This window comes from Carassius auratus, chromosome 28 (genome assembly GCF_003368295.1).
Source record: "Carassius auratus strain Wakin chromosome 28, ASM336829v1, whole genome shotgun sequence".
Lineage (NCBI taxonomy): Eukaryota > Metazoa > Chordata > Actinopteri > Cypriniformes > Cyprinidae > Carassius > Carassius auratus.
Genome location: NC_039270.1, coordinates 457,476 through 484,478, shown reverse-complemented (window position 1 = coordinate 484,478; position 27,003 = coordinate 457,476). Strand labels below are relative to the sequence as shown.

The following is a 27,003-nucleotide window of genomic DNA, read 5'->3' as shown; positions in this document are numbered from 1 at the left end:
AGAGCAATGCATTAGTAGTAAAATTAATTTTTGTTTCCAGAGAAATAATTTAAGAGTCAATAAACGATTAACACTGTCCGCCCTATTTGGGGAACAGACACAGTCTTAATAGTTTTTACAGCGCAAGTACTTTTATCATTTAAGCGGGTGGAACAAAAGTAATCTTAATAGTTATCTGAGAATTGTCTTACTAGTCACATGGAGCGAAGTGTCCTGGAGATGTTGTCAGAGAGCAGCTCCGCTCCGACTCTGCTGGGGTGTAATCCATCAGCGTGAAACAACCTAGGACGCTCCCAGAAAAGATTCCAGTTATTAACAAATAGCAGTTTCTGTTCTTTACACCATGACACAACCATTCATTTAAACATTCTTGGAAATATTTTGGTTCATGTTAGTACACAAGTCAACAAAGTATATAACCCTGCTATAGTGAGCTTTGGATATTTTAGTCTAAATATCTTACATATTGAAAGTGGGGGAAAAAAGTTAAAGTCGTGACATTTGCCAAGTATGGTAACCCATACTCTGAATTGGTGCTCTGCATTTAACCCATCCAAGTGCACACACACAGCAGTGAGAAGTGAACAAACTGTGAACACACACCCGGAGCAGTGGGCAGCAATATACAGCACCCTGGATATTGTGCCTTTAATTTAAATTCAGTCATTATTTTTTGTCTTGTTGACTGTGTGTAAATATGATTTAGATCTGAGTGAAATAGCTTGATTCATTTAAAAAAAGACCACAAATAAGATCCTTCTATTATTTTTTTAATTATTAACAATTTGCAGATCCTGCAAGGTCTATGCAAAATTATGACCACAACTCTGTTGTCGCTATCCTGTTGTTAAGTGATGACGTAAGAAGCGCTGTTTCCGGGTCCAAGCCTCAACTCGCTTCACTTGAGAATATGGCCTCAGCAGCCGTTTATGAGCACTGTTTATTCATATTAATAATTTAAGATAAACGCTTTCAAACTTACGGTATACACTACAGTCTCCCTGCTCACAGCGTCCCAAACACAAATAATTTTTATATATATATTTTTATATTTATATTTTCATTGTTTGCCTATCTGGGACTTCAGTATGGAGTTAAAGGTTAAGATTATAACTTTTTCGCTAATATTCTATCACATTGTGAGTTTATATTAGCACCTTTTGTTGTTTTCTCGTGGTAACTGATAGACTTAACTTGTTAAGTCAGACTTAACAAGCGGATAGGCCACAGTAGACCCAAGAAATAAATTCAGTGACCTTGGAATAGGAACAACTGTTCAAAATAATGTTGGATGTTAATTGTTTTTTGAACACCTTTTTTAACCACACAGGAGATTGTAAAAGAAAGACAATGAGTTCAGCATCGAAGCAAAAGAAGTAAGTGATTTTATTCACTGTTATTTTGTTTGTGGGTCAAAGATGTTAAGATGTCCGCATCAAAATAAATTTACAAAAGTGTTTTTGTGTTCATAGAAAGCACATTAAATGTAAGTAAAATGTCTACTTTTAAGGTTTCAAATAAGTTTTTGGAGAATAAAATGTCAAAATTTGGTTGAAATAATATTACAATGTCATTTCAGTGTTACACAATATTTATGCAAAAATTCAAACAACATGCTTACTATGACGTGTACATATTAAAATATCTAAAAGAATAATGGAGCATTCTAAATTTTAAATTAGTGTTTTAATTTAGTAAAATACTTACTGAAAAATGGGCAAAACTTGGGATAGTGGCAAATGTTAAAAATGTAAAATTACAACTCATTAGTATTTGGTGTGAAAGTAATTAGTCTTTTAATATGTCATAAATAGATTTTTGTTTTAAATATGCCTGACAAGATTGTTACACTGAATGACATTTTACTGGGTGTCTTCTGTAAATCGGGGGAAAATGTATGATATTTATTTTTTGCTCAGAAAAACAAAAACAAAATGGCAATTAAATTTTTGCAAAACTTTTTGCATTTGGGGGGGGGGGGGTTCTAAACAATATTTATGTAAACAACAAAAGTGAGTAGGCTAATATATTTTACAAATCATCCCAAGCATACGAACACTAAACTATAGCACAAAATCAGCTTAATTAATGCTGAGTCTATTAAGCAATTTGATTCATGTGTGTTTTTATGCAGTTTTTGATATACTTTACATTGTTCACTGTAGAAATAGATTTGGTGCTACGTCTCCACCATTCATTGATTATTTGAAAGAAATTCTGAGAAGGTACCCAGATGGGGGACAAATACTGAAGGTAGGTTAAAAAACAACATGTTGCATGAAGTCATTTGCATCATTGTTATATAGCATGCACCTTATTTCTCCTCTAACATATCAGGAGCTGATACAGAATGCAGATGATGCAGGAGCTTCAGCTGTGGCTTTTATTTATGATGAGAGAAATTATGGGACTGACAGCCTGTGGACCAAAGACCTCGGAAAATATCAAGGTATTTGTGTCGTAAACACTGGGAGCAGATTTAAAGGGTAGTCACCATAGTCTCAAAATTATTTCAGAACCTGCAACAGGGTATTATCCTCTAGGAGTATTGTTTCCTTCCTCGTTGTGTCGATGTGTCTCAACCATGAAGATTTCAGGAGTAATGCAGCTTATCTTCTGTTTTATAAATAGGAAGGAGATGTGAGTTCTTAAAGTTATTAATACTAAATCAAACTTTTAGACACTTTGCCAGCTGAGGCTGTGTGTTTGTTGACCTGTTCACAAGCTGACACCATTAAAAACAGGTGTAAACAGGGTCTGAAACATTTGAGCTTGTCCACTTTAGACCATTTCCAGAGGTAGTCAAAAACACATTTGAATTGCTCTTATAGTGTCAAGTTTCAAGTTTCATTTATTTCAGGAATATATGGCCTCTCGGCCCATAGTTCCACAAATGTCATGACATGGCAGATAATCTCTTTTTCGTTCCTTGATATATATACAGTGCTAACCGCCATGCATTCTCAGAATCACAAATACTTGGCACATCTTTGCAGACATCACCCACAAGGACAAGTTCACTAAAATATTTCTTGCGTAAATCTCTATACAAAGGACAAACATACAAAAAGTGCATCTCATCTTCAATCACAGAAATATTTGTTAAATTACAATAATGACAGATTCTTTCTGCAACTGGTGTATTACTCCATCTACCCGTTTCTATAGCTAACTGATGGCTTGAACATCTGAACAAGAATAATGATCGTACCAGTTGCCTATTATACACAGACGTAATGTAGCTCTCTTGTATTAACAAAGACTTGCATTGTGAGTATATGTTTAGTTTGTTATTTTCTAAAACTGATGCATACCATGCCTCATGTGCTTTTTCTTTCAATCTTTGATTTAGAACAGCTGTAAATGTTCTTATATCACCTACACTTTGAGCCTCCCAAGTAGCTAAAAAGCCATAAAAATTCAATAATACTCTAATATTCGTAACCCAAGTTTTTCTACCTACTTTATCTAATTCTAAAAGCATATTGTAGCATTTTCTTGGATAGCGATGATCAGGCATTGACACTAATTTTATCCAATACATAATACATCTTTTCATATAGGAGGTCGACAATGCAAATCTTCCCAGGTCACCCAAAACCGCTACATTACTTACACTTGTGCTGACACACAAAAGTTTTTTACAAAAAGACACTTGAACATTCTCAATACATTCAACTGGTTCGAAGCCCCATATTTCACAACCATAATACAGTATAGGTGCAACCATGCGATCAAACAAAAACAGAGCTTGCGTGTAGCTAATTTTTTGTTTACGGATAAACTTTAGCAAGGAAAACATTGCTTTCTTGCCTTGGCTTGCTAAATGCTGACGGGTTTTCCACCATGACAATTTTGGTGTAAACCACATACCAAGATACTTGTAACAATTAACTACTTCTATCTGTTCTTCAGCAAAATACCATTTTTCATTTTTGTTCAAATGTCCCCCTCTTCTAAAGACCATAATTTTTGTTTTACTCAAGTTCACTCTCATACCATAGAACTTACAGAATTTTTCCAACTGTTCAATCTGTCTCTGTAACCCTCCAATTGTATCTGCTACAGTGGCCATATCATCAGCATACAACAATGTTTGCACTTCTGTCATCATTTCAATCTGAATACCTTTACAATTTTTCTTTAGCATTGTTATGTATTCATTTAGAAAAAGAACAAACAAAAAAGGGCTCACCGTGCAACCCTGTCTCACCCCAATGGTACAATCAAAATATTCTGTTAAACCTTCATTTCCTTTCACACATGACTTAAGTTTGGAATACATAGATTTTAATACATTAAATACTTTCCCACCAATACCATTCTTAATGAGAATAAAATACAAAAGAGTATGTTGAACACTATCGAAAGCTTTAGAAAAATCAATAAATATACAATACATCTTTCCTAATAGTGTCTTATAGTGTAGATGCTTGTATGGTAGAATGAGTTTGAACAACCACAACCAAAAGAGAGTGCTTTCTATCAGCCTACTGACCTAATTCAGCATGTGTTAGTGAAGTGCACTAGCCAGACGGTATTTAGACGGTAGCTTTGCTGTTTGAAATCATAAGTTTGGTATGAATGAAAAAAAAACATGTAAATTTGAATGTTCTCTTACCATTCTTGATTCTGACACGAACCCTGAGTGCTTGGCATAGTTTTGTGGCTATATGAGTATGTAGTTGTATGTCACTCTCCATTTTCCATTGTCTCCTTTCATGTATATAAGTAAAAAAGTATCAGATTAAAAGATCAAAAGAGTCCCATACATACACCTGACCATAGATCCTTCCCCCTAAAATAAATCAGGAAAGTAGTGTTGGGAACTCAGAAACGAAGACCAGGAGACTCTTGGGTAATCTTCGGCAGGATTCTTTATTGAGAACGCTCTGCGTGACCCTGCAGTCATCAAGAGGTCTAATTTGTCCTTAAGACATTGTAGTTTTTATACATTCAAGTGGGAGGGATCCATACAGTAGAGGTGGAGACCAAACAAAGAATGCAAATGCAATACAGGGATCAGCCTGATACTGGCCTTTTCCCCATCTTTGATCTTGTCAGCATAACAGTGTCATTTAAATACAGAGGTGCCTGATAGTATCACAGATACCTTCACATTATCATATAGAGACAAAAGGCACAGCTGTGGAAGAACACAAAGACAAAAGGTTAATGTCTCAGACACTTGATTTTCCTGATTTGAGCTTCTTGGATGTCAGCTTTATTACCCCAAAAAGTCTACTATTATATTGGAACCTAAATTTAACATTTTATAAATTTGTAATCCCACAGTAGTCAAAAGTGGACACGAGATGGATTAAAAACCACAGATGTAAACAGGAATATGTCTTCCTCATCTACGAGTAATCCAATCAACCAAAACACAAATCTTAATACCAAGTGTAAACGGGGCTTGACACAGCCAGTTTGTTTTGGGGTGTCTGATTGTGAAATTGTGTCATCCAGCAAGATGTTTCAGTTTGCTGCCAGTTTCTACATAAATAGCTAGCTATTTGAATAAGACCACCTACAAACAATTTACAGATATCTTCACGTTTCTTGTATTGACATTTGTTAAAAGGTTAAAAGGGTGTTGTTTTACATGCTCATTGAGTATTTTTACCCCAGGTATGTTATAGACATTTCATGAAGACCCTGCAGCAGGGATAGGCAACTCCAGTCCTGGAGGGCCACTGTCCTGCAGAGTTCAGCTAGCCCTAATTAGCTGAAGCTTAACTCTGCAGGAGTTGCCTATCCCTGCCCTACAGAGTCATACCAACGTGTGGAAAATGGGCATCTGATGTACCCTCTACATTTATGTATTTTTTAATCATTTTTGTATGATGGACCATTTGAACTCTGATCTGGCAGGACCTGCTCTCTATGCCTTCAATGATGCAGCCTTCTCAAAGGAAGACTGGGAGGGTATTCAGAGAGTTGGCAGAAGCATCAAGCAGGATGACCCAACAAAAGCTGGAAGATTTGGGATCGGATTCAACTCTGTTTATCATATTACAGGTAAAATATGCTACATTACATTACAGGGGGACTCATATACCTTTTTGAGTTATATCTAATCTCTGCATGGGTACGGCTCACCGGGGTTTCACTCATTCTAGCGGACCACCAGTGAAGTCAAAAACAATATACACCACACTCAAATTTAATAATATTTTCAATTTACACATTACATATACAGATACATTTACATTTATTAGATGCTTTTATCCAAAGTGACTTTCAAATGAGGAGCTTACGATTCATGATTATTTACCCTTTCGAAAATTAGCCATTGTTTAACTATTACAATTTCAGTAAAACCATAGTAACTACAAAATTTTAAATGATTTCAAAAACTATGGTTATTATAGTCATGGTTACCACAGTTTTACTCTAGTATTACTACAATATTACTAAAGTAGACACATGGCATCAAATCCAAGGTTTGAACAAAAAAGAAAGTTTACTACAGTTATGGTTGCTACAGTTTTACTATGGTTAAACCATTTTTAATTGTCGTAGAGGTATAGTGCTTCTCACAATAGTTATTTCAAAGCATGTTTATCGAAAATGTAGGTTCTTATTGAAAAAATTATTTTAACAGACAGAGGTGACTGTAACTCAAAGGGTAAAACCATCTTCTGGCAACAAATTAATATCTATATGACAGTAGCCCAAATGTAATGCAAGTCATGTGTTCAGTTAAACACATCCTTCATTATTATCCAAGGGTAAGTTCAACGATTTTTAACCTTTTTTATTGTTGCAATTTTGATAAATAGAGAAAGAATAAACTTTGTTCATTTACATAAGAGACCTACAGTAAGTAGACAGCCTAAAGGCCCTTTTTACCGCCGCAGCGTCTGTAAAGTACATTTGCAGCTTTTGACCGCTGAGTGGCGCTTTAACCACAAGTTATCAAACAAGTACATCAGATTTTCGCAAACAGACGTCAGTTTTGCCTTGCTGATGTGTTACATTTGACTTCTTCAGTCAGGGAAAATGAAAGAAAAACACTATAGTTTAAATATTTAATATATTTAATATTTAATACTCACAGATGAAAGTTTGGTTTTATGAAGTTATGTGCATTTCTTAGAACGAATTCAAGCAGGATTAATGTCAAGCCTGTTCCTGAACCTGTGCTTATATTTTCTCTAAGCTACACAGTATTACACCATATTTTAGATTTGACACATTTAAAAGGTGTGCAGTATTATTTATATTATATTAATTATGCGTTATATTATTCAAAAGAAATTGTGGTTTACTTTGCATCGGAGCATTAAAAGTGGTAGCCTATTTTAGTCAGTTATATTTTAATTTATATTTTAAAATTCCTTTAATAAAACAACATGCATTTTTGTTATTTGTTACCTGTCCTTTATTTTGACATAACTTATTGGGATAAAGACATTTGTCTGTAAACTGATTAAGAAATTGTTACATGTTTAAATGTGAAGCACTGTATAATTTCGTTCCCATTATTTAGGCCTAATTTGCCTAAAACAAGAGACGCATAAATTTAAACCTGCACGATTAAATCTTTGAAACTCTAAAGAATAGGTGGATTAATAAAACATCCTCATGATAAAAAAAAAAAAAAACTGATTTATGATTTAAATCGATTTTAAAATCAATATTCAAATGACAAAGAAATGTTTCAAAATAAGTTTTAGTATAGTTATAAACTTATAACTGAGACAAGATGATAAACTGTGATGTTATTACCTTAATGCTGGAAAGACCTTTATTTTATTTTATTATTATTTTTTATTATATATTATTTTTTATTATTATTTATTTTTTGTTAATACTAGCCCATCAGCTGTGCAAATTTTGTTTGTGAGGAAAATAACAGTACATCTTAACAGATCGATTAACGTCTTCAAGATTTCAAAATCAGAAAGCCTACTGATAATGTAGTAGCACTGTAAGATTACATTTGTTTGAATGCATTATTGCTAAAGCCATTGAGTGTGAATCTGTTTAAATCAAGCTTTAACCCGAAAATAATCAGTAAAAGAAACAGACAAACTCATATAGCCTTTTACATCCTGCTCGACTATTGCAGTCATTATAACCTGATCAACCCATAGCTAAATTTGTTTAACATGAATTCTTGCTGAATATGCAATTATATTACGGGCTGTTGTCATGTATTGTACTCGTCATGGAGGTTTCAGTCAGAATCACACCGCTCCGCTCATCTTTTGCTCAACGGCGTGTCTCTGTCAGACTCGCGGGGGAGTGTTGAGCCACTCTGAACTACGGGAGAACTGAGTGGTGCGTCGGTGGATGTTAAAAAGAAAACCGATTTTCATTCAAACAAACCAATGTAAAATACAAATTCGAGTTAATCGATAAAATGGATTTATCACCCAGCCCTACTTGCTTTCATATTATTCAATGAAAAAAAATATGCAGCTGCATTTAAATGCAGGTGTGTAAAATATGTGCAAGATTTGATGGTAGATGTGCAGCTTTTATTCTTATTTATTTTATCTTCATTACAAATCTTGTTTGGTTTAATTTTGGATAATTACATGTAAAAACTAATTTTCGTTGTAATGCAAAATGTGAATTAATATTCATATGCAAGTATTTGTGCAAATATTATTAATTCACATTAATGACAGGGCGCATTAATATAACAATTATAACAAATGAACGACTAAAACCAGAAAAATCTTACGTGGGGGCAGACCATTTTTTAGTGTATAACCAAAACAACAGTCCTATATAAACCAGTTCAGCAAGTGAAAGCCTCATAACACACTGTCCATATGAAAGAGCAATTCACACCTTTATCTCGACCCCCACAAGCCAAACATAACTAACCCCAAAATCCCAACCCCCTCCAGCTGAACAGAATTCGGTCTGTGTTTTGGCTCTGAGGAATGGTGTGTTACTGAAACATGCCTGCACTCAGCAGCACTACTCTATGTATTCATTATATTCTCACAGCCCATATTATTATTTTCACAAGACCATAGTGATAATAACAAATCATAAATTAATAATTAATAATTATTTTATGAAAATCATTGTTATTTGTGATCATGGGTATTTGCAGAAGGCTTTAAGACCAAGCGGAGTCCTCTGTTCACGCTTCACAGCGCGCGGGACTCGCGCTCAGTGATGCAGCTTCACTGTCTGCGGTTTGACTTTACTGAATCAGATTGAGGCGAATACAACTTATTGATCACGAGCCCAACATTTAGCAAGCAGGAAAACATTCATTCTAACGGAAGGAAGACGTATTTCATTGAGCTAATGCTGTTAAATAGAGAGAGAGAGAGAGAGAGAGAGAACTAGTCTAGGGCTATTCTTAAACTTGGAGCTCATTATATTGAAGTACAAATCCAAACACCAGAAATGTTATGCATTTTATGAATAATGAAATGTTATAAAAATTATGCATTCTATTTATTTACATGCTGTATGGTTGAAATAATATTTTAGTTCACAATTTTAAGTTTCGTTGTTTAAAAAAATGCTTGATTGGCTAATGTTTCATAAACCTTTGGTTGTTGGTATGTAGCAGTTTAAACCTTTTTTTTTAACTTGAATTTAAATACTATTAAACTAACGTTTTAATATCAAGGAGTATATAAATTAAAAATGGTAAAATGTCACAGTGCATGTTAAATAGCCTAAATGAACTTATGTTAATAATGTAATTCGATTATTTTACATGAAAATCGTCCACAGCTGAGAGGGGGATCTGCGCCAGAGCGCGTGAAGTGAATGCGATGAACAAAGTCATTTTCAGATGCAATGGAAAAAACTAAACAAAAAAATATCCTAGATTAAGCCCATGCAGGCTCTGCTCTGAAGTATATAATACTTATAGTTACTGTTAACCCAGAGTAACAAATTTTAACGGATTAATCGCCTTTTTTCATTTGCTTTATGTTTTCTTTATTTCTTTGTTTATTTTTAAACACGCCAAAAAATAAAGTTTGTGAGAGAAAAAAAAAAATTAATCGTGTATATGTTTAATTTTAATGTATTAATCACCTATTTTCGTTTGCTGCATGTTTTTATATATATATATATATATATATATATATATATTATATAATTCATGTATAAATTGCATTTTATTACATTTAGAAATAATAACGGCTGGCCTAATAATGTTATCATGTACAAACAGGATATATTTAATTCCCTTCACTTTACAACAAATTTACCGTACAGTTGCCAGTAGCCACTGAGTGTACCACTGATAGGTGGTGCATCAGTATACACACTCCCCTCACGCAGCGAACGACTCACTTTGTGCAGCCGGAGACTCACTTTCCTCAGCGAATGACTAACGCAGCGAACAACTCACTTCCCTCACGCAGCCGGCGACTCACTTTGCGCAGCCGGAAGTTCACTTTCTGCAGCCGGCGACTCACTTTGAAAAAAAATCTCTATTTTGTAAAAAAAAAAAAAACTGAATTATAATTTAACCATCTGTATTTTCATACAATTTCAAAAATAAGTAGGCTAATAAATATATAATGTTTAAAAAAATATGATATAAACTACACTGTGTGCAGAATTATTAGGCAAATGAGTATTTTGACCACATCATCCTCTTTATGCATGTTGTCTTACTCCAAGCTGTATAGGCTCGAAAGCCTACTACCAATTAAGCATATTAGGTGATGTGCATCTCAGTAATGAGAAGGGGTGTGGTTTAATGACATCAACACCCTATATCAGGTGTGCATAATTATTAGGCAACTTCCTTTCCTTTGGCAAAATGGGTCAAAAGAAGGACTTGACAGGCTCCGAAAAGTCAAAAATAGTGAGATATCTTGCAGAGGGATGCAGCACTCTTAAAATTGCCAAGCTTCTGAAGCGTGATCATCGAACAATCAATCGTTTCATTCAAAATAGCCAACAGGGTCGCAAGAAGCGTGTGGAAAAACCAAGGCGCAAAATAACTGCCCGTGAACTGAGAAAAGTCAAGCGTACAGCTGCCAAGATGCCACTTGCCACCAGTTTTGCCATATTTCAGAGCTGCAACATCACTGGAGTGCCCAAAAGCACAAGGTGTGCAATACTCAGAGACATGGCCAAGGTAAGAAAGGCTGAAAAACGACCACCCCTGAACAAGACACACATGCTGAAATGTCAAGACTGGGCAAAGAAATATCTCAAGACTGATTTCTCTAAGGTTTTATGTACTGATGAAATGAGAGTGAGTCTTGATGGGCCAGATGGATGGGCCCGTGGCTGGATCGGTAAAGGGCAGAGAGCTCCAGTCCGACTCAGACGCCAGCAAGGTGGAGGTGGAGTACTGGTTTGGGCTGCTATCATCAAAGATGAGCTTGTGGGGCCTTTTCGGGTTGAGGATGGAGTCAAGCTCAACTCCCAGTCCTACTGCCAGTTTCTGGAAGACACCTTCTTCAAGCAGTGGTACAGGAAGAAGTCTGCATCCTTCAAGAAAAACATGATTTTCATGCAGGACAATGCTCCATCACACGCGCCCAAGTACTCCACAGCGTGGCTGGCAAGAAAGGGTCTAAAAGAAGAAAAACTAATGACTTGGCCTCCTTGTTCACCTGATCTGAACCCCATAGAGAACCTGTGGTCCATCATGAAATGTGAGATTTACAAGGAGGGAAAGCCGTACACCTCTCTGAACAGTGTCTGGGAGGCTGTGGTTGCTGCTGCACGCAATGTTGATGGTGAACAGATCAAAACACTGACAGAATCCATGGATGGCAGGCTTTTGAGTGTCCTTGCAAAGAAAGGTGGCTATATTGGTCACTGATTTGTTTTTGTTTTGTTTTTGAATGTCAGAAATGTATATTTGTGAATGTTGAGATGTTATATTGGTTTCACTGCTGAAAATAAATAATTGAAATGGGTATATGTTTAAGTTGCCTAATAATTATGCACAGTAATAGTCACCTGCACACACAGATATCCTCCAAAAATAGCTACAACTAAAAACTACTTCCAAAAATATTCAGCTTTGATATTAATGAGTTTTTGGAATCATTGAGAACATGGTTGTTGTTCAATAATAAAATTATTCCTCAAAAATACAACTTGCCTAATAATTCTGCACTCCCTGTATATTAGTGGTGGGCCGTTATCGGAGTTAACATGCTGCGTTAACCCTAGACTCTTATCGGGCGATAAAAAAAATATCACCGTTAATCTATTCTCAAAGTTGGGTTGGGAGCTGGCTCTATACTAAGCAAGCTATGATGACTTTCACCTTGATATTTTATATGACCGACTGGCTGAGGCCGCAGCCTAAAAAGATGCTCAGGACAGTTGAAGGGCCACTGCTGCACATCGTCTTATCTTTTTCACATGTTGTTAAGCATTACCGCTTCTCGATTTAAACATTAAAGCATCCAAACACAGGACGCGGAAAAGCTGAACAGATTAACGTTAGCTGGTTTTTCGCGCGCTGTGTTACGCACGCACGAGAGAGATCAAGAGCCGCGTAACACGGACAGCGACACTGATCCGAGCTCTCTTCTGCAAAGTTCTCCTCGAAGTCCCGCCTGCACCTGAACAAACAAATACAAATCACAGTTTGAACAAACAACAAGATGTGAAAGATTCCAATTCAGCATCGCGGTGTTCTGGTGTTCAGGGCTCACACAGAGGAAGGCGTCTCAAAACACTTGAACATCGAATTTGCTTATTTTTGCTCTTGTGCCGACAAATACATACAAAATATGGCAAAATATCCAAATTATGCTCGAAAAAACTGTCAGTTATTTCTAAGTGAAAGTAAACAGTTGAAGAAAAAATGGGATGTGTATTATATTGGATGCGTTCATCGTCTCTTAAAGTGACCGCGCCTGATTTAGCTACTAGCTGCTGTAATGTTAATCCAAGAAAATGAAAATGAAAATCACTTACTGCTCTTGACTGAATTACTCAGACACCAGATGTAATTTTTGATATATATAGCAAAACTGTAATAATGTGAGAAATGTTAAAGGTGTCTGAATAAATGTAGGTTTCATTGTATATTAAATTTTTACATTGAAGACTATCCAGTGCTATTTTACATTTTTAATTATTTGGTTTCTGTACATTGACACCTACAAACTTGAAAAAAACTTAAACCTTGTGTAAATAACACAAATAAAATAAATAAAAATAAATAAATATAAATAAAATAAATAAAAATAAACGAACATACAAATTAAACAATTTCAAACAGGGCCCACTGGTACAACCTTCACCGGGTCCCCGCTGACCCCAACTACAGCCCTGCTCACGCCTGTTTCACAGTGCGCATGCAGTCCGCGTGCGTTACGTATGTGGTGCAGCACGGACTCGATGTGCTTTCACACAGGACACGTTTGCTGTCCGCTACTCGGTATGTAAACGATCGCTGCACTGCTGCAGACGCAACGCTCCTGGAACGCAACTGGAATCTGTTAACATGGGTGCATAAAAAAAATATGCAACGCAAGTCAAATGAGCCATTTTAATCTAGATTAAAAAAATTTATCTATGCCCACCACTAATATTATACTATAAGTCACACTTTTTTTCATAGTTTGGCTGGTCCTGCGACTTATAGTCAGGTGCGACTTATTTATAAAAATTTATTTGACATAAACCGAGAGAAATGAACCAAGAGAAAACATTACCGTTTACAGCTATGTAATATTTTCTCTTGGTTCTTGGTTCTAAATAAATGCGACTTATAGTCCAGTGCGACTTATATAAGTTTTTTTCCTCATCATAACATATTTTTGGACTGATCCAACTTATACTCAGGTGCAACTTTACAGTCCTAAAAATACTATATATATATGTGTGTATATATATATATATATATATATATATATATATATGTGTGTGTGTGTATGTATATATATATATATATATATATATATATATATGACTTTAATAACAGCATGCATAAGAACCTTTGTGTAAAGGTCTTTCTTTTAATTGTTAATGTGTAGACTGTTTACAAACAAACAATTTACAATTACATTCAGTTTGCAATCCGTCCAATTGCACCACCTGGCAGTAGTTTCGCAACTGACTTGCAGTCAGTAACTGCGGTGTTACACGTGGCAGTATTACCCATTCAGGTTGTCCACCTTCTGGAAATGTTTATCAGCATTATTAATGTAGGTATTAGAGCAGAAATAAACTGTTACAGAATACAGTAACCTTTTTAATGATCAATCTATTATGAATAGTAAAATGTTTATATTGAAAATTTAATTATGCATGCTCATTTTCCATTTTTCCATTTAGATGTATTTTCCGTCATCTAGCACTCATCATATAAGACTCACCATCTAAGTTAATCTTTAAATAACACATGTAAAATTGCTGTTAAATATAATATTTTGAAAATCCCAAAACTGTTCCCAAAAATTTACTTGGGGCATTTAAAAAACAGATTTTATTTTTACTCTCAATTTATTACCTAATTGTAGTGCATTATTAAAATTCAGTGATTGCAATGACCTAATCTCAGCCTCTCTGAGAAGGGATTTAGCACAACGCTAGCAATGCTGAGAGTATTAAAAATGAATTATTACTGTTTTTACAGACTTGCCATGTGTGTTCAGTTCTGAACACCTAGCCATTTTTGACCCACAAAAGAAGATGTTTGGAGAGGATGAAGAAGGCTATCGATGGACTTTGAATGACGAGGAGGACAGAGCGAGCCTTCTAAAATTGAAAGATCAATTTGAGCCCTTTCAAAATATTGTCAGTCAAGTCAACAGTAGTTCTTGGGAGAAGATCATCAGTGAGAAGAAATACTTTGAAGGAACGCTCTTCCGTTTTCCTCTGCGTAATGAGGCATCTGAGATCTCAGATAACCTGTATGACTCAACAAAAGTTACCCAGCTTTTTGACAATTTCATTGCTGATTCTGACATCAATCTTCTTTTCCTGAGAAATGTGTCATCTATTACTTTGCTGCATATTGACACCAATGGCCTTTGCAACAACAGGCTCAAAGTTTTGGTGTCAAATCAATTTATCAATGACCTTTCTCATATCACATGGGAATCGTTTGACAGAAAAACATGTTTTAAAACAGTATCACATTTTTCTCAGCAAACAGAAGAAAAAAGGTCCCAGTGGCTTGTGACAACTTGTCTTCTGAAACAGGGATATATACCAGAGATTGACTCTCTAGCTAATAAGCTGAGCTTCTGCCCTCAAGTTGAAACAGCTTTTCGATTAGATGAAGACCGATCACTTTGCAATGGGCGACTAAGTTGCTTTCTGCCGCTTCCAAATAATGAATCAAACAAAACTGGGCTTCCCATTCACATCAATGCTTGCTTTGGCCTGACTGACAATCGGAGGTTCATCAAGTGGAAGGAGGAGGATCAGAAGAATGATGAGTCTGCAAAGTGGAATGAGCAACTCACAAAATATATTACTCCTCATGTGTATATCATGATGATCCTAGATGCCATTCAGTTATCAGGAAACTCAGCCCTGCCTTCCCCGACTGTGTACAATCTTTGGCCTGACCTATCAATGACTATACTTAAAGAGAGATGGCATGAAGTTGCAACAGATACTCTGAAAGGTCTATCTGAATACAAGATCTTTCACCTTGCTGATAATGAGAAAATCTGGGTGTCTGCCTCAGACGCAGTTTTTCCAGGAAAAAATATACCAAGGGACACAATGTCTGCAGTATCAAGATTATTGATTGCTGAAGGAGAGAACCTGGTCTCAGTCCCAGAACATGTTTTGAAAGATGTTCAAGAAATCTTCCCAGAAAGTGATACCTTGACATGGGTGACTCCATCATTTGTTAGAGATGTCCTTCACAGAAGTGAGGCAGATAATCTCAGTAAAGATGACAAATACTCTCTTCTTGAATTTACTCTCAGTGATGAAAAGTACACAGAGCTAGAAACACTAAAGCTTCTGCCTCTCAGTGATGGAAGCTTCACTTCATTTGGCAGTGGAGAACAGAACACTGTTTTGATTGACAATGAGAAATTTCCCAGGTAAGGTTTAACATAATCTCTTTCCTACTTCAATACTTTAGTGTTTATACTGTGTTGTCAATGTAATAATAATCTGGTTTGTTTGTTTTGTTTTACATTTCATTATTTAGAACTTTGCTGCCATTTTGTAAAGAAAGGTTTTTACCCAACGATCTGAGCCATTTATGCACCATGCAACTAGGGAAACTAGCAGCAAGGAGTAAGAACATTTTTCATATATTTTATTAGGATTTCTTATAAAAAATATAAAATGAATGCTGTGTGTGTGTGTGTGTGTGTGTGTGTGTGTGTGTGTGTTTCAGACATATATAAGATAATCAATCTGGATGTGCAACATATTGTTGCACTCACAAAGAAGCACTTACCCATGGACTGGAAAGGGACCCAAGGTCATGTGACATGGAAACCATCAGAAGATGATCATCCACCAAAGAGCTGGCTTGCTGAATTCTGGAAGTTTCTTAGCAGTGATTGGATTGAGTTGAGCAGCTTTATTGACATGCCTTTAATACCACTGGAGCCACTGCACAGTTCAGACAGTTCTATATTGTTAGCAAGGTTGCAGAGTAACACAACTTTGATCTTTCAGTGTAGCACAGGCTCCAACTTGTCAGAAAATATTCAGAACTTGTTAAAGACTGTGGGATGTACAGTCATAAAAAGAGATGATTGTCTTAGACATCATGACATTGAGAGTTATGTTCTTCCAGCTTCACCAAGAAATGTTCTACAAGTCTTTGTAAACTCAAACAGAGACCAGGTCATCAAAGGCATTGGCTTTGCTTCATCACGTGATAGAGAGGAGTTGAAATTGTACCTCTCTTCTTTGGATACTCTCTCTATTGCCGAACAGGACCTACTTTCCAAGTTGCCAATCTTCAGAATGATGTCTGGGGAATATGTTGCAGTTGAAAAAAAGCAAGCAGTTGTTTCAATCACCAACCCAGCCATTCCACATGATCTTCCAATTCCTGTCACCATTCTACAGTGTGCAACTGAAGCTGATCGCAGACTTTTGACTCTTCTGAATATTGAACTCTTGGATGCAGCTAAAGTGGCAGTTTATTTAGTTGACTGCATTAAGAAGGGCTCCTACCAAAAAGGTGAGGAACAGACAGTAATGTCCTGGATACTGAATAATGGAAGCATTCTGTTCTCACAAAGTGAGCAGCTGCTCACAAAAACAAAAAGTCTTAATTTTATTGAGACAGCTCAGGGAGAACGCAAACAAACCTCGGATGTTTTTGATCCAAGAAACAAGACATTTCAGGACCTTTTCGAGGCAGATTTCTTTCCCCCATCTATTTACACAAAGACCCCGGAAATGCTTCAGAGCTTGCAGTGCCTTGGCTTAAAGACAGAGCAAAAAGAAATAACAACAGCAAACATACTCCAAGTGATAATTCATATTGAAAAGATTTGTGTAAATTCACCAGATAAGGCGTTCAAAAAAGCACATACTCTTGTTCGAGCACTGAATGAGAATGATTTCCTTTCAAAATTCACCGAGATGCAGATAGAAGAACTGATGCAAAGGAGGTGGGTGCCCTGTGAAAATCCAGAGTTCTCGACCGGAAGCATTTGTAAAAATCTAAACCAAGGTTTCTATAAGCCTGCTGAAGTAAGAGATTCAATGTATTCTTCAATTGTTGGATATGTAATGCCACTTACCTCCGAGTTATCAAGACCCGTCTGCAACTGTCTTGGATTTTATGAGCCCCCTCCTGCTGAAAAAGTCTTGGAGAATCTCTCAGCACTGAGATCAATGGTCAACGCAAATTCAGATGTTCAGTTTAAAACCAAGCTGCACAGCATCTACACATTTATGCAGGGCAATTTAAAAAAATTCAAAGATTTAATGGGCACAACATGCATCCCCTTTATTTGGAATGAAAGTGAGTTTGTCTCTCCAGGGGATATAGTTTTAGCATATCCCACTGAATTGGATCTAAGCTCTTACATCAAGAAAGTGCCTGAAGAGTTTTTGAAATATGAACCCCTGTTTACAACATTTGGTGTGAAGAAAACACTGACTGATGAGAAAATTGAAGGCATACTTCATGACATAAAACAAAGAATTGACTGCAGGTCTCCTCCTCATGGAGACTCAAAAGAACTCAAAGTGTCAATTGCCATTCTTGACTGGATGCGAAAAAATGAGAAGATTTTAAAAGACAGTACACCTGTACCTGTCATGGCACAAAACAAAAACTTTACTATGCAGTCTTTGTCCAAAACAGTTTTCTGTGACATCAGTGCTGAAATACTAGATGACTTGGAACTAGATGACTTAAAACAAGACAACAAGGAATTATTCATCATTCATGAGGAAGTACTACAGATCACTGCAAGATGGTTTAGAGTCCCATTCTTAAGTACTCTCATCGTAAAACCACAGTTCATACAAGCAGAGCAAGAGTTGTTTGGTTTAGAACAATGTGGGCAATCTGAACCAATCACTCAAAGAATTAAGAACATTCTTAAGGAGTATGATGTAGACAGTGACATTTTCAAAGAACTCCTACAAAATGCTGAAGATGCTGGGGCCAACACATGTAAATTCCTACTTGACTTCCGAAAACATAGAGAACCCCCTGAAACCCTCTTTGATGATGGAATGGCCCTCTGCAGTGGACCATGTCTGTGGATATTCAACAACGAGCTTTTTTCACAAGATGACTGGAAAAACATTGTCAAAGTGGGATCAGCAACAAAGCAAAAGGCTGGCATGATTGGAAAGTTTGGGTTAGGGTTTAATTCTGTTTACCATATAAGTGATATTCCCTCAATTCTGAGTGGGGAAAGCCTTCTTATACTTGATCCAAATGTCACCCATTTAAAAAAGCACATACACAGCAAAACAAACCCAGGAATTAAACTTGACCCATTTCGGCTGCACAAATATTTTCCAGGACATTTTAAATCTTATGAAGGCATTTTTGATTTGAATTTGTCAGTGCAAAACAGCAAGAAAACTTACAACGGCACCTTGATAAAATTACCATTTCGCACTCTGGAGGAGGCAAATGAGTCAGAGATCAGTTCAAAGGTATGTGATGAAGAATGTATTAGGAGTTTTACAAATACTTTGATCAATAACTCAGAAACTCACCTTCTTTTTCTGAAGAGAATTACATTTATGTCTCTTCAAATTGTCCCTGAAAATGCATCAACTCCTCCTCAAGCTGATCAGATTCAGACTTATTTTAAAACATCCAGAGAAGTCATGACTTCATTTGCTGTATTGAATGACATACCTCTCCAAGAGATCAAGAGTACATTCAGAAATAGTGATATCACAAGCCACATTACTGATGTCAACAGAGCACAAATCATTAAAATAGTTCAGGAGCACTCGCAGAGATCCCTCACCCAGTACTGGTTTTTGTACTCATGTTTTGGGATGCACGAGTCGTTGCAAATGTTCCAGGGAAGAAATGAACTAGAACATATGTTTTCAGTTCCAATTGGAGGTATAGCTGTACCTTTGCACAGAGATGCAAAAGATAAGGCATGGACCCCTTACGAAAGCCTCATTGGCCAGGCTTTTTGTTTTCTTCCTCTCTCAATTGAGACGGGTCTTCCAGTCCATGTAAATGGGACTTTTGCAGTCACATCAAATAGGAAAAGCCTATGGGAAACAGGAGAGAAGTCTGAGTGGAACAAAGCTTTGCTTAGAGATCCCATAACCTCTGCTTACATTACTACGTTGCTTGAGCTGAAGAAAATGGGCCAGAATGGACGTATCCAGAATTACTCCTATTATACATTCTGGCCTAACAGAGAGAAAGTAAGCAAAGTGTTTTTACCCCTGGTTGAGTCTTTCTACTCGGCAGTTGTGGACAATGGCAGTGGTAAATCTCTGGATCTTTTTTGCAATGGAAATGATTGGCGTTCCATAGACAAGGTTAGATTTCTGAATCCAAACATTGAGGAGAACCTTGGAGTTATTGCCATGGAAGTGTTCTTGATCTTAGGAGCTTCTTATTCCTGTGTTGTTTCTCTCCCATCATGGGTTAGACAGAGTTTCATTGATTGTGGCTTCAAGACAGTGATCAAACAGAGAACAATCAACTGGCCTGAATTTTACCGCATCGTTTTTACGAACTTGAGTGCTGTGGACATACAAAACATAAATTGTCTTGTTCTGAATGCAATTGACTTGAATGATCCTGAGGTTGATGACCTATTGAAAAGTTACCCTTGCATTCCAACACAGAGTTGTAAGAAGCTTCAATTTATCAAGCAACTGGTGAATCCTTCTGGCAAAGTGGCTTGTTTGTATGAACTTGAGGAAGGACGCTTACTTGAAGGAACTGCAAATGACTTCCTCTCACCAAAAAGGTTTCAACGACTTTCAGATTTGGGAATGCTGAGTGACAGCCTCCCTTTAGAGGACATCATAGAAAGAGCTGCGAAGATATCTAGTATTTGGCAACAGGATATTTCTAAATGTTTTAAATGTCTTCAGTGTCTCATGGAGTTGATAAAAGACTCCACAGAAGATGTGAATTCTCTGCTCTGGGACACACTGTCTCAAAAACCATTCCTTCCTGCCTTAGCTCCTTTAGTTCAGCAAAACAAGAACACCATGGTTCTTAAAAAACCCTGTGAAGTTTACAGTGACCGTTCTCACAATTTAGTAAGCATGACAGAATTCACACTGGATCATTCAAACCTTCAAATACACAGTCATGACACAGTTCTCCAGAAATTAAGAGTACGGACAAACCCACCAATTGAGACAGTGCTTCAGCAGCTGCTAGAAGCACACAAACACTGCGATGCATTTGAAGAGACTGCTCTCCTCAACATTGCTCTGTCTTGCTATGAATATCTCAACGATTACTTGCTGGAACAGAAAGATCCAGGTCCAATTATTGGCCATGCAAAATCATTTCCATTCATTTTCATCGAGAATCACTTTGTAAATGTGAAGGTAGTAGCCAGAAGTGAAGAATGTGAAAATAAACCATATCTCATATCTCTTCCTGTCATCTTCTCTAAATATGAGAGGTTATGGGACTGCCTTGGTGTCAGTAAACAATTCACAAAAGAGCAATTTTTTGCTGCACTTGAGGAAATGAAGGCTTTATATGGATCTCGCCCTCTTTCTGCATCAGATCTCCAAAAGTGTGTTGCAATACTCATAAATGGGCTGTACAAAATCAAAGATGAAATGATCACAGACTGTCTCATACCGGATGAGAAGGGTGTGTTGACATATTCTAAAGAGCTGAGATTTAATGACACCCCATGGGTGCCTGTCTCTGATGGTGTAAAATTTCCCCATGATTTGATACCTCGATGCGTGGCCTGTCATTTTGGTGTAGTGTCAACAAGAAATGATCATCTAAATAAGCATTTAGACTCCCTTCATGCCCAAGAGTTTGGAAAAGCTGAGAACCTAACTGTCAGAATAAAAAATATAATAGATGCATATCCATCAAAAAAGGATATTCTGAAAGAACTCATTCAAAATGCTGATGATGCCGAGGCAAACGAAATTCACTTTGTTTGGGACGAAAGACACCACAAAACAGAAAAAATATTTGGAGAGGAATGGAAACTGCTTCAAGGGCCAGCACTTTGTGTCTACAACAACAGTACATTTTCTGATGCTGACCTGAAGGGTATTCAACAACTGGGAGGAGGAGGAAAACATGGCACTCCAGGGAAAACTGGTAAATATGGCCTTGGTTTCAACGCTGTGTATCATCTCACAGATTGTCCCTCTATCCTGACCGGTGACGAATGGCTCTGCATTTCTGATCCAAATCTAAAATATGTGAACAGTTTAACACAACGGTCACCAGGCTGCAAGTTGTCAATTAACGATAATTCTAAAAAGCTTTTAGAGGATGTTTATCATACCTTTCTTCCAGAAATGTTTGAACTCAGTTCTGGAACCATGTTCAGGCTCCCTCTCAGGACAGAGAAAATGGCAGAAATATCTGAAATATCTAGACATACGGTCACAGATCGTGATATGGAGGAACTTTACTGTGCCTTGACTGAAGATCCTGAAGGACTTATGCTCTTCTTGAAACATATCACAAAAATACAGTTCTCAGAGATCAGTGAAGATGGAAAAGAACCAAAATGTTGTTTGGTTATTGAAAAGAAATACACAGAGATGAGTACGGTAAGCAAGGAAACATTTAACAGACATGTTCGAGAATCCCTCATGTCAAGAACAGCAGAACCCTGCAAAACCATCTATGGCGTGCAAATCTCATCTGCGAATAAACAAAGTCAGTGGGTTATTGCAGAATGCTATGGTTTTTTGAAAACATACTATGAGCAAAAAAACAACCAAGATAAAGTTCCTCATGCTGCTCTGGCTGCTTGTCAGAGCAGCTCATTTTCCCACACATTTACTGGTAGGGCTTTTTGTTCTTTGCCTTTACCTGGACAAACTGGTTTACCAGTCCATGTGAATGCAAATTTTGAAGTAGATTCTTCTAGAAGGGACCTATGGAAAGAGGATGGTGATAGTCTGAAGACTGATTGGAACCAATCACTGAAAGTAAACGTAATTTCACCACTCTATGCTGAACTCTTGTTACATCTGTGTTCACACATGAAGAAAGAGACACCTACTACTCTTTCATTCCTCAAGACACAGCTTGAGTCTTCTTGCCTTAAATACTTCCCATGCATTTCCCCAGAAGTAGACAAGGTCTGGGATGAGATGATTAATGAAGTCTATAGATCAATCAACCAATGCCAACTTCCAGTCATACCTACTGTACATGCTGTTTCTGTTGAATCATCACATCTTTCAGAACAAACATACACAGTTACTTGGTGCTGTGCATCTGAACCACATTCAGAAAAATGTCCATATTTTACAACTGAGGACCATGATGGCATTTTTAACATTTTAGATGACACTGGGATGAAATTAGTACCAAAATTTGATGGAATGCAGAAAATAAAAGACAGCTTCAAATCGGCTGGTGTGGATGTAGCAGAAATCACTGCTTCGACAGTAATTAATTTCTTGAAGCAAAGACAACTGAATGATACTTCTCAGACAACTAGTGGTTTGCCTTTGCCCATTAATCAGACATGGATCAAAGATAAAACAAGATGTTTAAAACTTTTGAGCTTCTGCTTGACGGATACCAATGAGAAAAATGTCCATGACCTCAATGGGCTTCCTCTTCTCCTCACACAAGATCAAATGTTAAGAGTGTTTGACTCTGAATCCCCAAAGTTTATAACAAGATTTAACAGTCTTTTCCAAGGACATCAGGAAATGTTTGCAGATATGGATTTGGACAAAAATCATGTTCAAATTCTGCACAAAGGAAAGTTTATTAAGGACTTAACAATTGACATAGCAGCATCATATCTGAAACCAGAACTTGAAGATCTGCTCAGACAGTCATCACCGGATGAAAGATGGCAGCTCTACAAAGCAGAGACAGAGACTATCAAATGGCTGAAAGAATTATGGAGCTTCTTTTATGATCAAGAGAAAAGCTACCAAAATGAAAATGTCTTAAGTAAGATAAAAGAGCACTTTGACGACAGTTATATCTTGCCAGTAAATTCCCCCTGTCAAAATGACACATGTTTCTTACAAACAATGAAGAATATATCCAAAGTGATACAGTTTAATGAAAACAGAAAGATAGCGTTCATTCTCATAAAACTGGGATTCATGAAATTAGACACCAGCTTCTTCAGTAATTTAAGTCTTGGGTTCTGTGAAAAGAATTTGTATCCAGAGCTCATGCAAACAGGAGACAGCAGTGCTGTTTTGGAGCAGGTTTTTCATGTACCTCATGAACTGTTTGAGGATCTATCTGAAGATGAATGTGTAGATCTTCAGGACTTCTTACAGCACGCGATCACAGATTCCAATACAGATCGTGATCGTGTGTTGATGCTTAAGTCCTTGCCTCTGTCTGAGTCAATATCTGGAAAACGGGAAAGAATTGATGAAGACAGAAGAATATTTGTTCTGAATTCTGAACATCACATTACATTTCCAAACTTGTACCAGGTTGATGAATGTAACATTATTTTCCTCAAGCCCACCCGGGTGAACACAGAATTGGCAGACTGTATAAATATTCAGGTTCTAAATGATTTGGAGTTCTGTGAACAGTTTATTCTTCCTTCCGTGCACATGATGGAAGAGGCAAAGGTTTTTGATTTCTTGCGGTTGTTAATGAAACTTGGACCAGTGGACCACAGGATTGTCTCTGCATTGAGGGAGGTCAGATTTATTCGAGACATCCGTGGCTCTCTTCAGGTGGCTTCATACTTCTATGATGACAGAGAAAACCTTTACAGGATAATGCTTCCAAAAGAGAGATTTTTACCAGAAACATTTTGGGACAATTTCAAAAAGGAAAATGATAAAGCACGTAGTCTCTTAAAGAAACTTGGATTGAAACATGAAGTGTCTAATGATGAAATCATCCAGTTTGCCGAACAAATTGAGTCCGAAACTAAAGACATCACTCCTCTAAATGTTCTTAAGGAAAAATCAGAAACTTTGTTCAAGAAAATTTTGGAAAAGATTAATAACAAAGAGTCTGGTTTACTGAAAAGAGTTGCTAACATTAAATTCATCTTCCCAGTGCAAATTCAGCAAACACTTTGTGATTATCACAAGGCATTTGCCCAGAATAAAGAGCTTGTAGCAATCAATGGATCACTTATTGACAGAGTCATTGATCACCATTATCTGATATGGACATCTATGCCAATCCTGCCCTCAGAATTCCTCCTTCCACAACACATTAAGATATTGATGGATGCCGGAGCCTTGGACGCTCCACCCCTTGCACAAATAGTTGCTAATATGAAAAACATCTGTAAATCTCAGTGCGACACAGAATTGCTGGAAACAAGAAACCAAGTATTTAGCAAATCATATGCATTCCTGCAGTCAATAGAGCCAAAAGAGTTTGATGCCTCTCAATTCTCAGACCTCCCCATCATCCTTGTGGACAATGGCAGAACACTTGTTAAAGCTTGTCGGACAGTATTTTCGTTGTCTGATGCTCCTGATTTTAGGCCTTATTTGTACAGCATTCCCCCAGATTTTGCTATATTTAAAGTTTTCTTCAAGAGGATTGGTGTAGAGGAAAGGCCTACAATTGATCATTATAGAACTGTTCTTAAAGAAATCTATTCTGAAAGTTCTGACAAAGACAAACTTCAAGCAAATCAGCAGCAAATTGTGAAACGTGTTGTGCAACAGCTATTTTACCTGCTGAAAGTGGAACAGAATAAACCTCTTTTTCAAAACACAATACTTTATCTTCCTTCAACAGATGGGAAAATCTATGAATCCAGCACTTTGTTTTTCAATGATACAGTCTTTCAATCTGCAAGACTGAAAAGTTCTTTGGAAACCAAGCTGAAATTGCTGGAAAATTTAGACAGCTGTTATCTTGGAAATGATCACTATGAACATCAAACATTGCTCCAACTCCTTCTCGAGCAGGTTCGCCCCCAATTTCTCTCGAATGTAATTTCTGAAAACTTGGTGGGAACAAGTGTCCAGATATGTGATTATGAATGTGAATTTAGAGGATGGTTTGAAAAGCACTTGTCTTCTGATGCATTTCATCATGGACTAATCTGTCTCATCAGAGAAGAGAGCAAAGGCAGGGTTTCACATTCTGAAGCTGCAAGACAGTGTGAAGAAATCTTTGCTAAGATTCATATAATCTGTTGCAAAACTTTTCAAACTGAGCTTCTGCTAGACCGTGAGCCACTTGAGGGTAGTAAGGCTGAAAAAGACGTTTATGTGAAAAAACAGCAAGATGGATGCAATTTCTACTTGAAACACAATGATGAAAGGACCTTCAAAGTAATAAATGAAGTCAATTTGTGTCTCATTAAAGAAATCAATGTTCTTCTAAAGAACTGTCTGACCACTTCAAGCCTTCTAGTTATTGGACAACTTTTGCTGTGTGATAACATGGAGGATGTTGAGAAGACTTTGTCAAATCATGGCATTCATAACAGTGGAAGCAAGCAAGAGGATTCAGTGCCTTAACTAGGAAGAAAAAGGAGGAATATAAAGTAATGATGAAATTTACATCTGAATAGATGAGTGCAATAAATCCATTAAAATTAACTAAAGCACTTAAGGAAAGTTAGGAAAATTTTAAAAAGCATGTTGAGAGAAAATAGAATGCTACTGTTTTGCAAAAATGAAGAACAGCAAAAAGTAGCAATAGGGTTAAAATCCTTAATGGGTCAAAAAATCTTCTGTAGTGGAAGAAAAGAAGTGGATAAATAAGTTATATTATTTACAAATTACAATTGTAACTCTCAACAGTTACCTATGGCTATGACTTTATTAATACTTGTCTAGTTTATTTTGTAGTCTCAAGCATTCAGAAATCATGCAAAAGAAAATTAAACAGTTGTACTATGATAAAACCATGGTATATTTTTGTAAGGGTTGTGATCTTCACATGTATTTTGTTGAAAAAAATTATAGGGGCCGTTTCCTCTATAGCAAAAAGGAGCCCAAAATGAAAGAATAAGTGAATATTTGAATTCAATGTTTGGCAAACAGCCTAAACAAGGATTTGATGCCAGCAAATTACCTTTTGGCTCCCTTTGCATGTATTTTTAATAACATGTTGTGTACATAAATTGTTAAAATACATAATGTAGGCTAATACAAAATAAACAGTTATTAACCAATCATTATTGCGGTCTATTTCTATAACCAAAATAAAAATATTACCTTAATAATCTTTGTATATTATTATTTGAACTAACAAAACCATGGCTAATTTGCAGTTACCATGACTACAAGAACGATTCTTTTTTTGTTAATCTGGTTAAAACCATGACTAATTTTCATAAGGTAACCTGGAAAGTCAGAGAGATTATTAAATGTGTTGGTGGTGGTTTCTGTCACTGCATAAAAACCAAAGAATTCCTCATGAGGAACCTTGTCACGGTTAACGTAACGAAGACAAACTGAGTCTCAGGAATGGATTGAATGTTATCAGCTATCCCTCTGATG

General features: G+C 36.7%; 1 protein-coding gene across 1 annotated transcript; it reads left to right on the top strand.

Annotated features, from left to right (window-relative positions):
• Positions 1 to 1,976: 1,976 nt before the first annotated feature.
• On the top strand, positions 1,977 to 26,664 carry LOC113046555 (sacsin-like). Its single transcript, XM_026207366.1, has 6 exons — positions 1,977 to 2,253; positions 2,338 to 2,449; positions 5,875 to 6,021; positions 14,558 to 15,986; positions 16,097 to 16,185; positions 16,289 to 26,664. The coding sequence occupies exons 1-6, from the start codon at positions 2,089 to 2,091 to the stop codon at positions 26,014 to 26,016; spliced, it is 11,670 nt and encodes a 3,889-aa protein (XP_026063151.1). The 5' UTR covers positions 1,977 to 2,088; the 3' UTR covers positions 26,017 to 26,664.
• Positions 26,665 to 27,003: the final 339 nt, after the last annotated feature.

What these genes read in the sequence shown, in the direction of transcription:
- LOC113046555 (XM_026207366.1), top strand. Translation starts at nt 2,089, where the DNA reads ATGCTGAGTCTATTAAGCAATTTGATTCATGTGTGTTTTTATGCAGTT. An exon ending in ATGGGGGACAAATACTGAAG is followed by an intron (nt 2,254 to 2,337) that starts GTAGGTTAAAAA and finishes CTAACATATCAG; the next exon opens with GAGCTGATACAGAATGCAGA. An exon ending in AGACCTCGGAAAATATCAAG is followed by an intron (nt 2,450 to 5,874) that starts GTATTTGTGTCG and finishes CTGATCTGGCAG; the next exon opens with GACCTGCTCTCTATGCCTTC.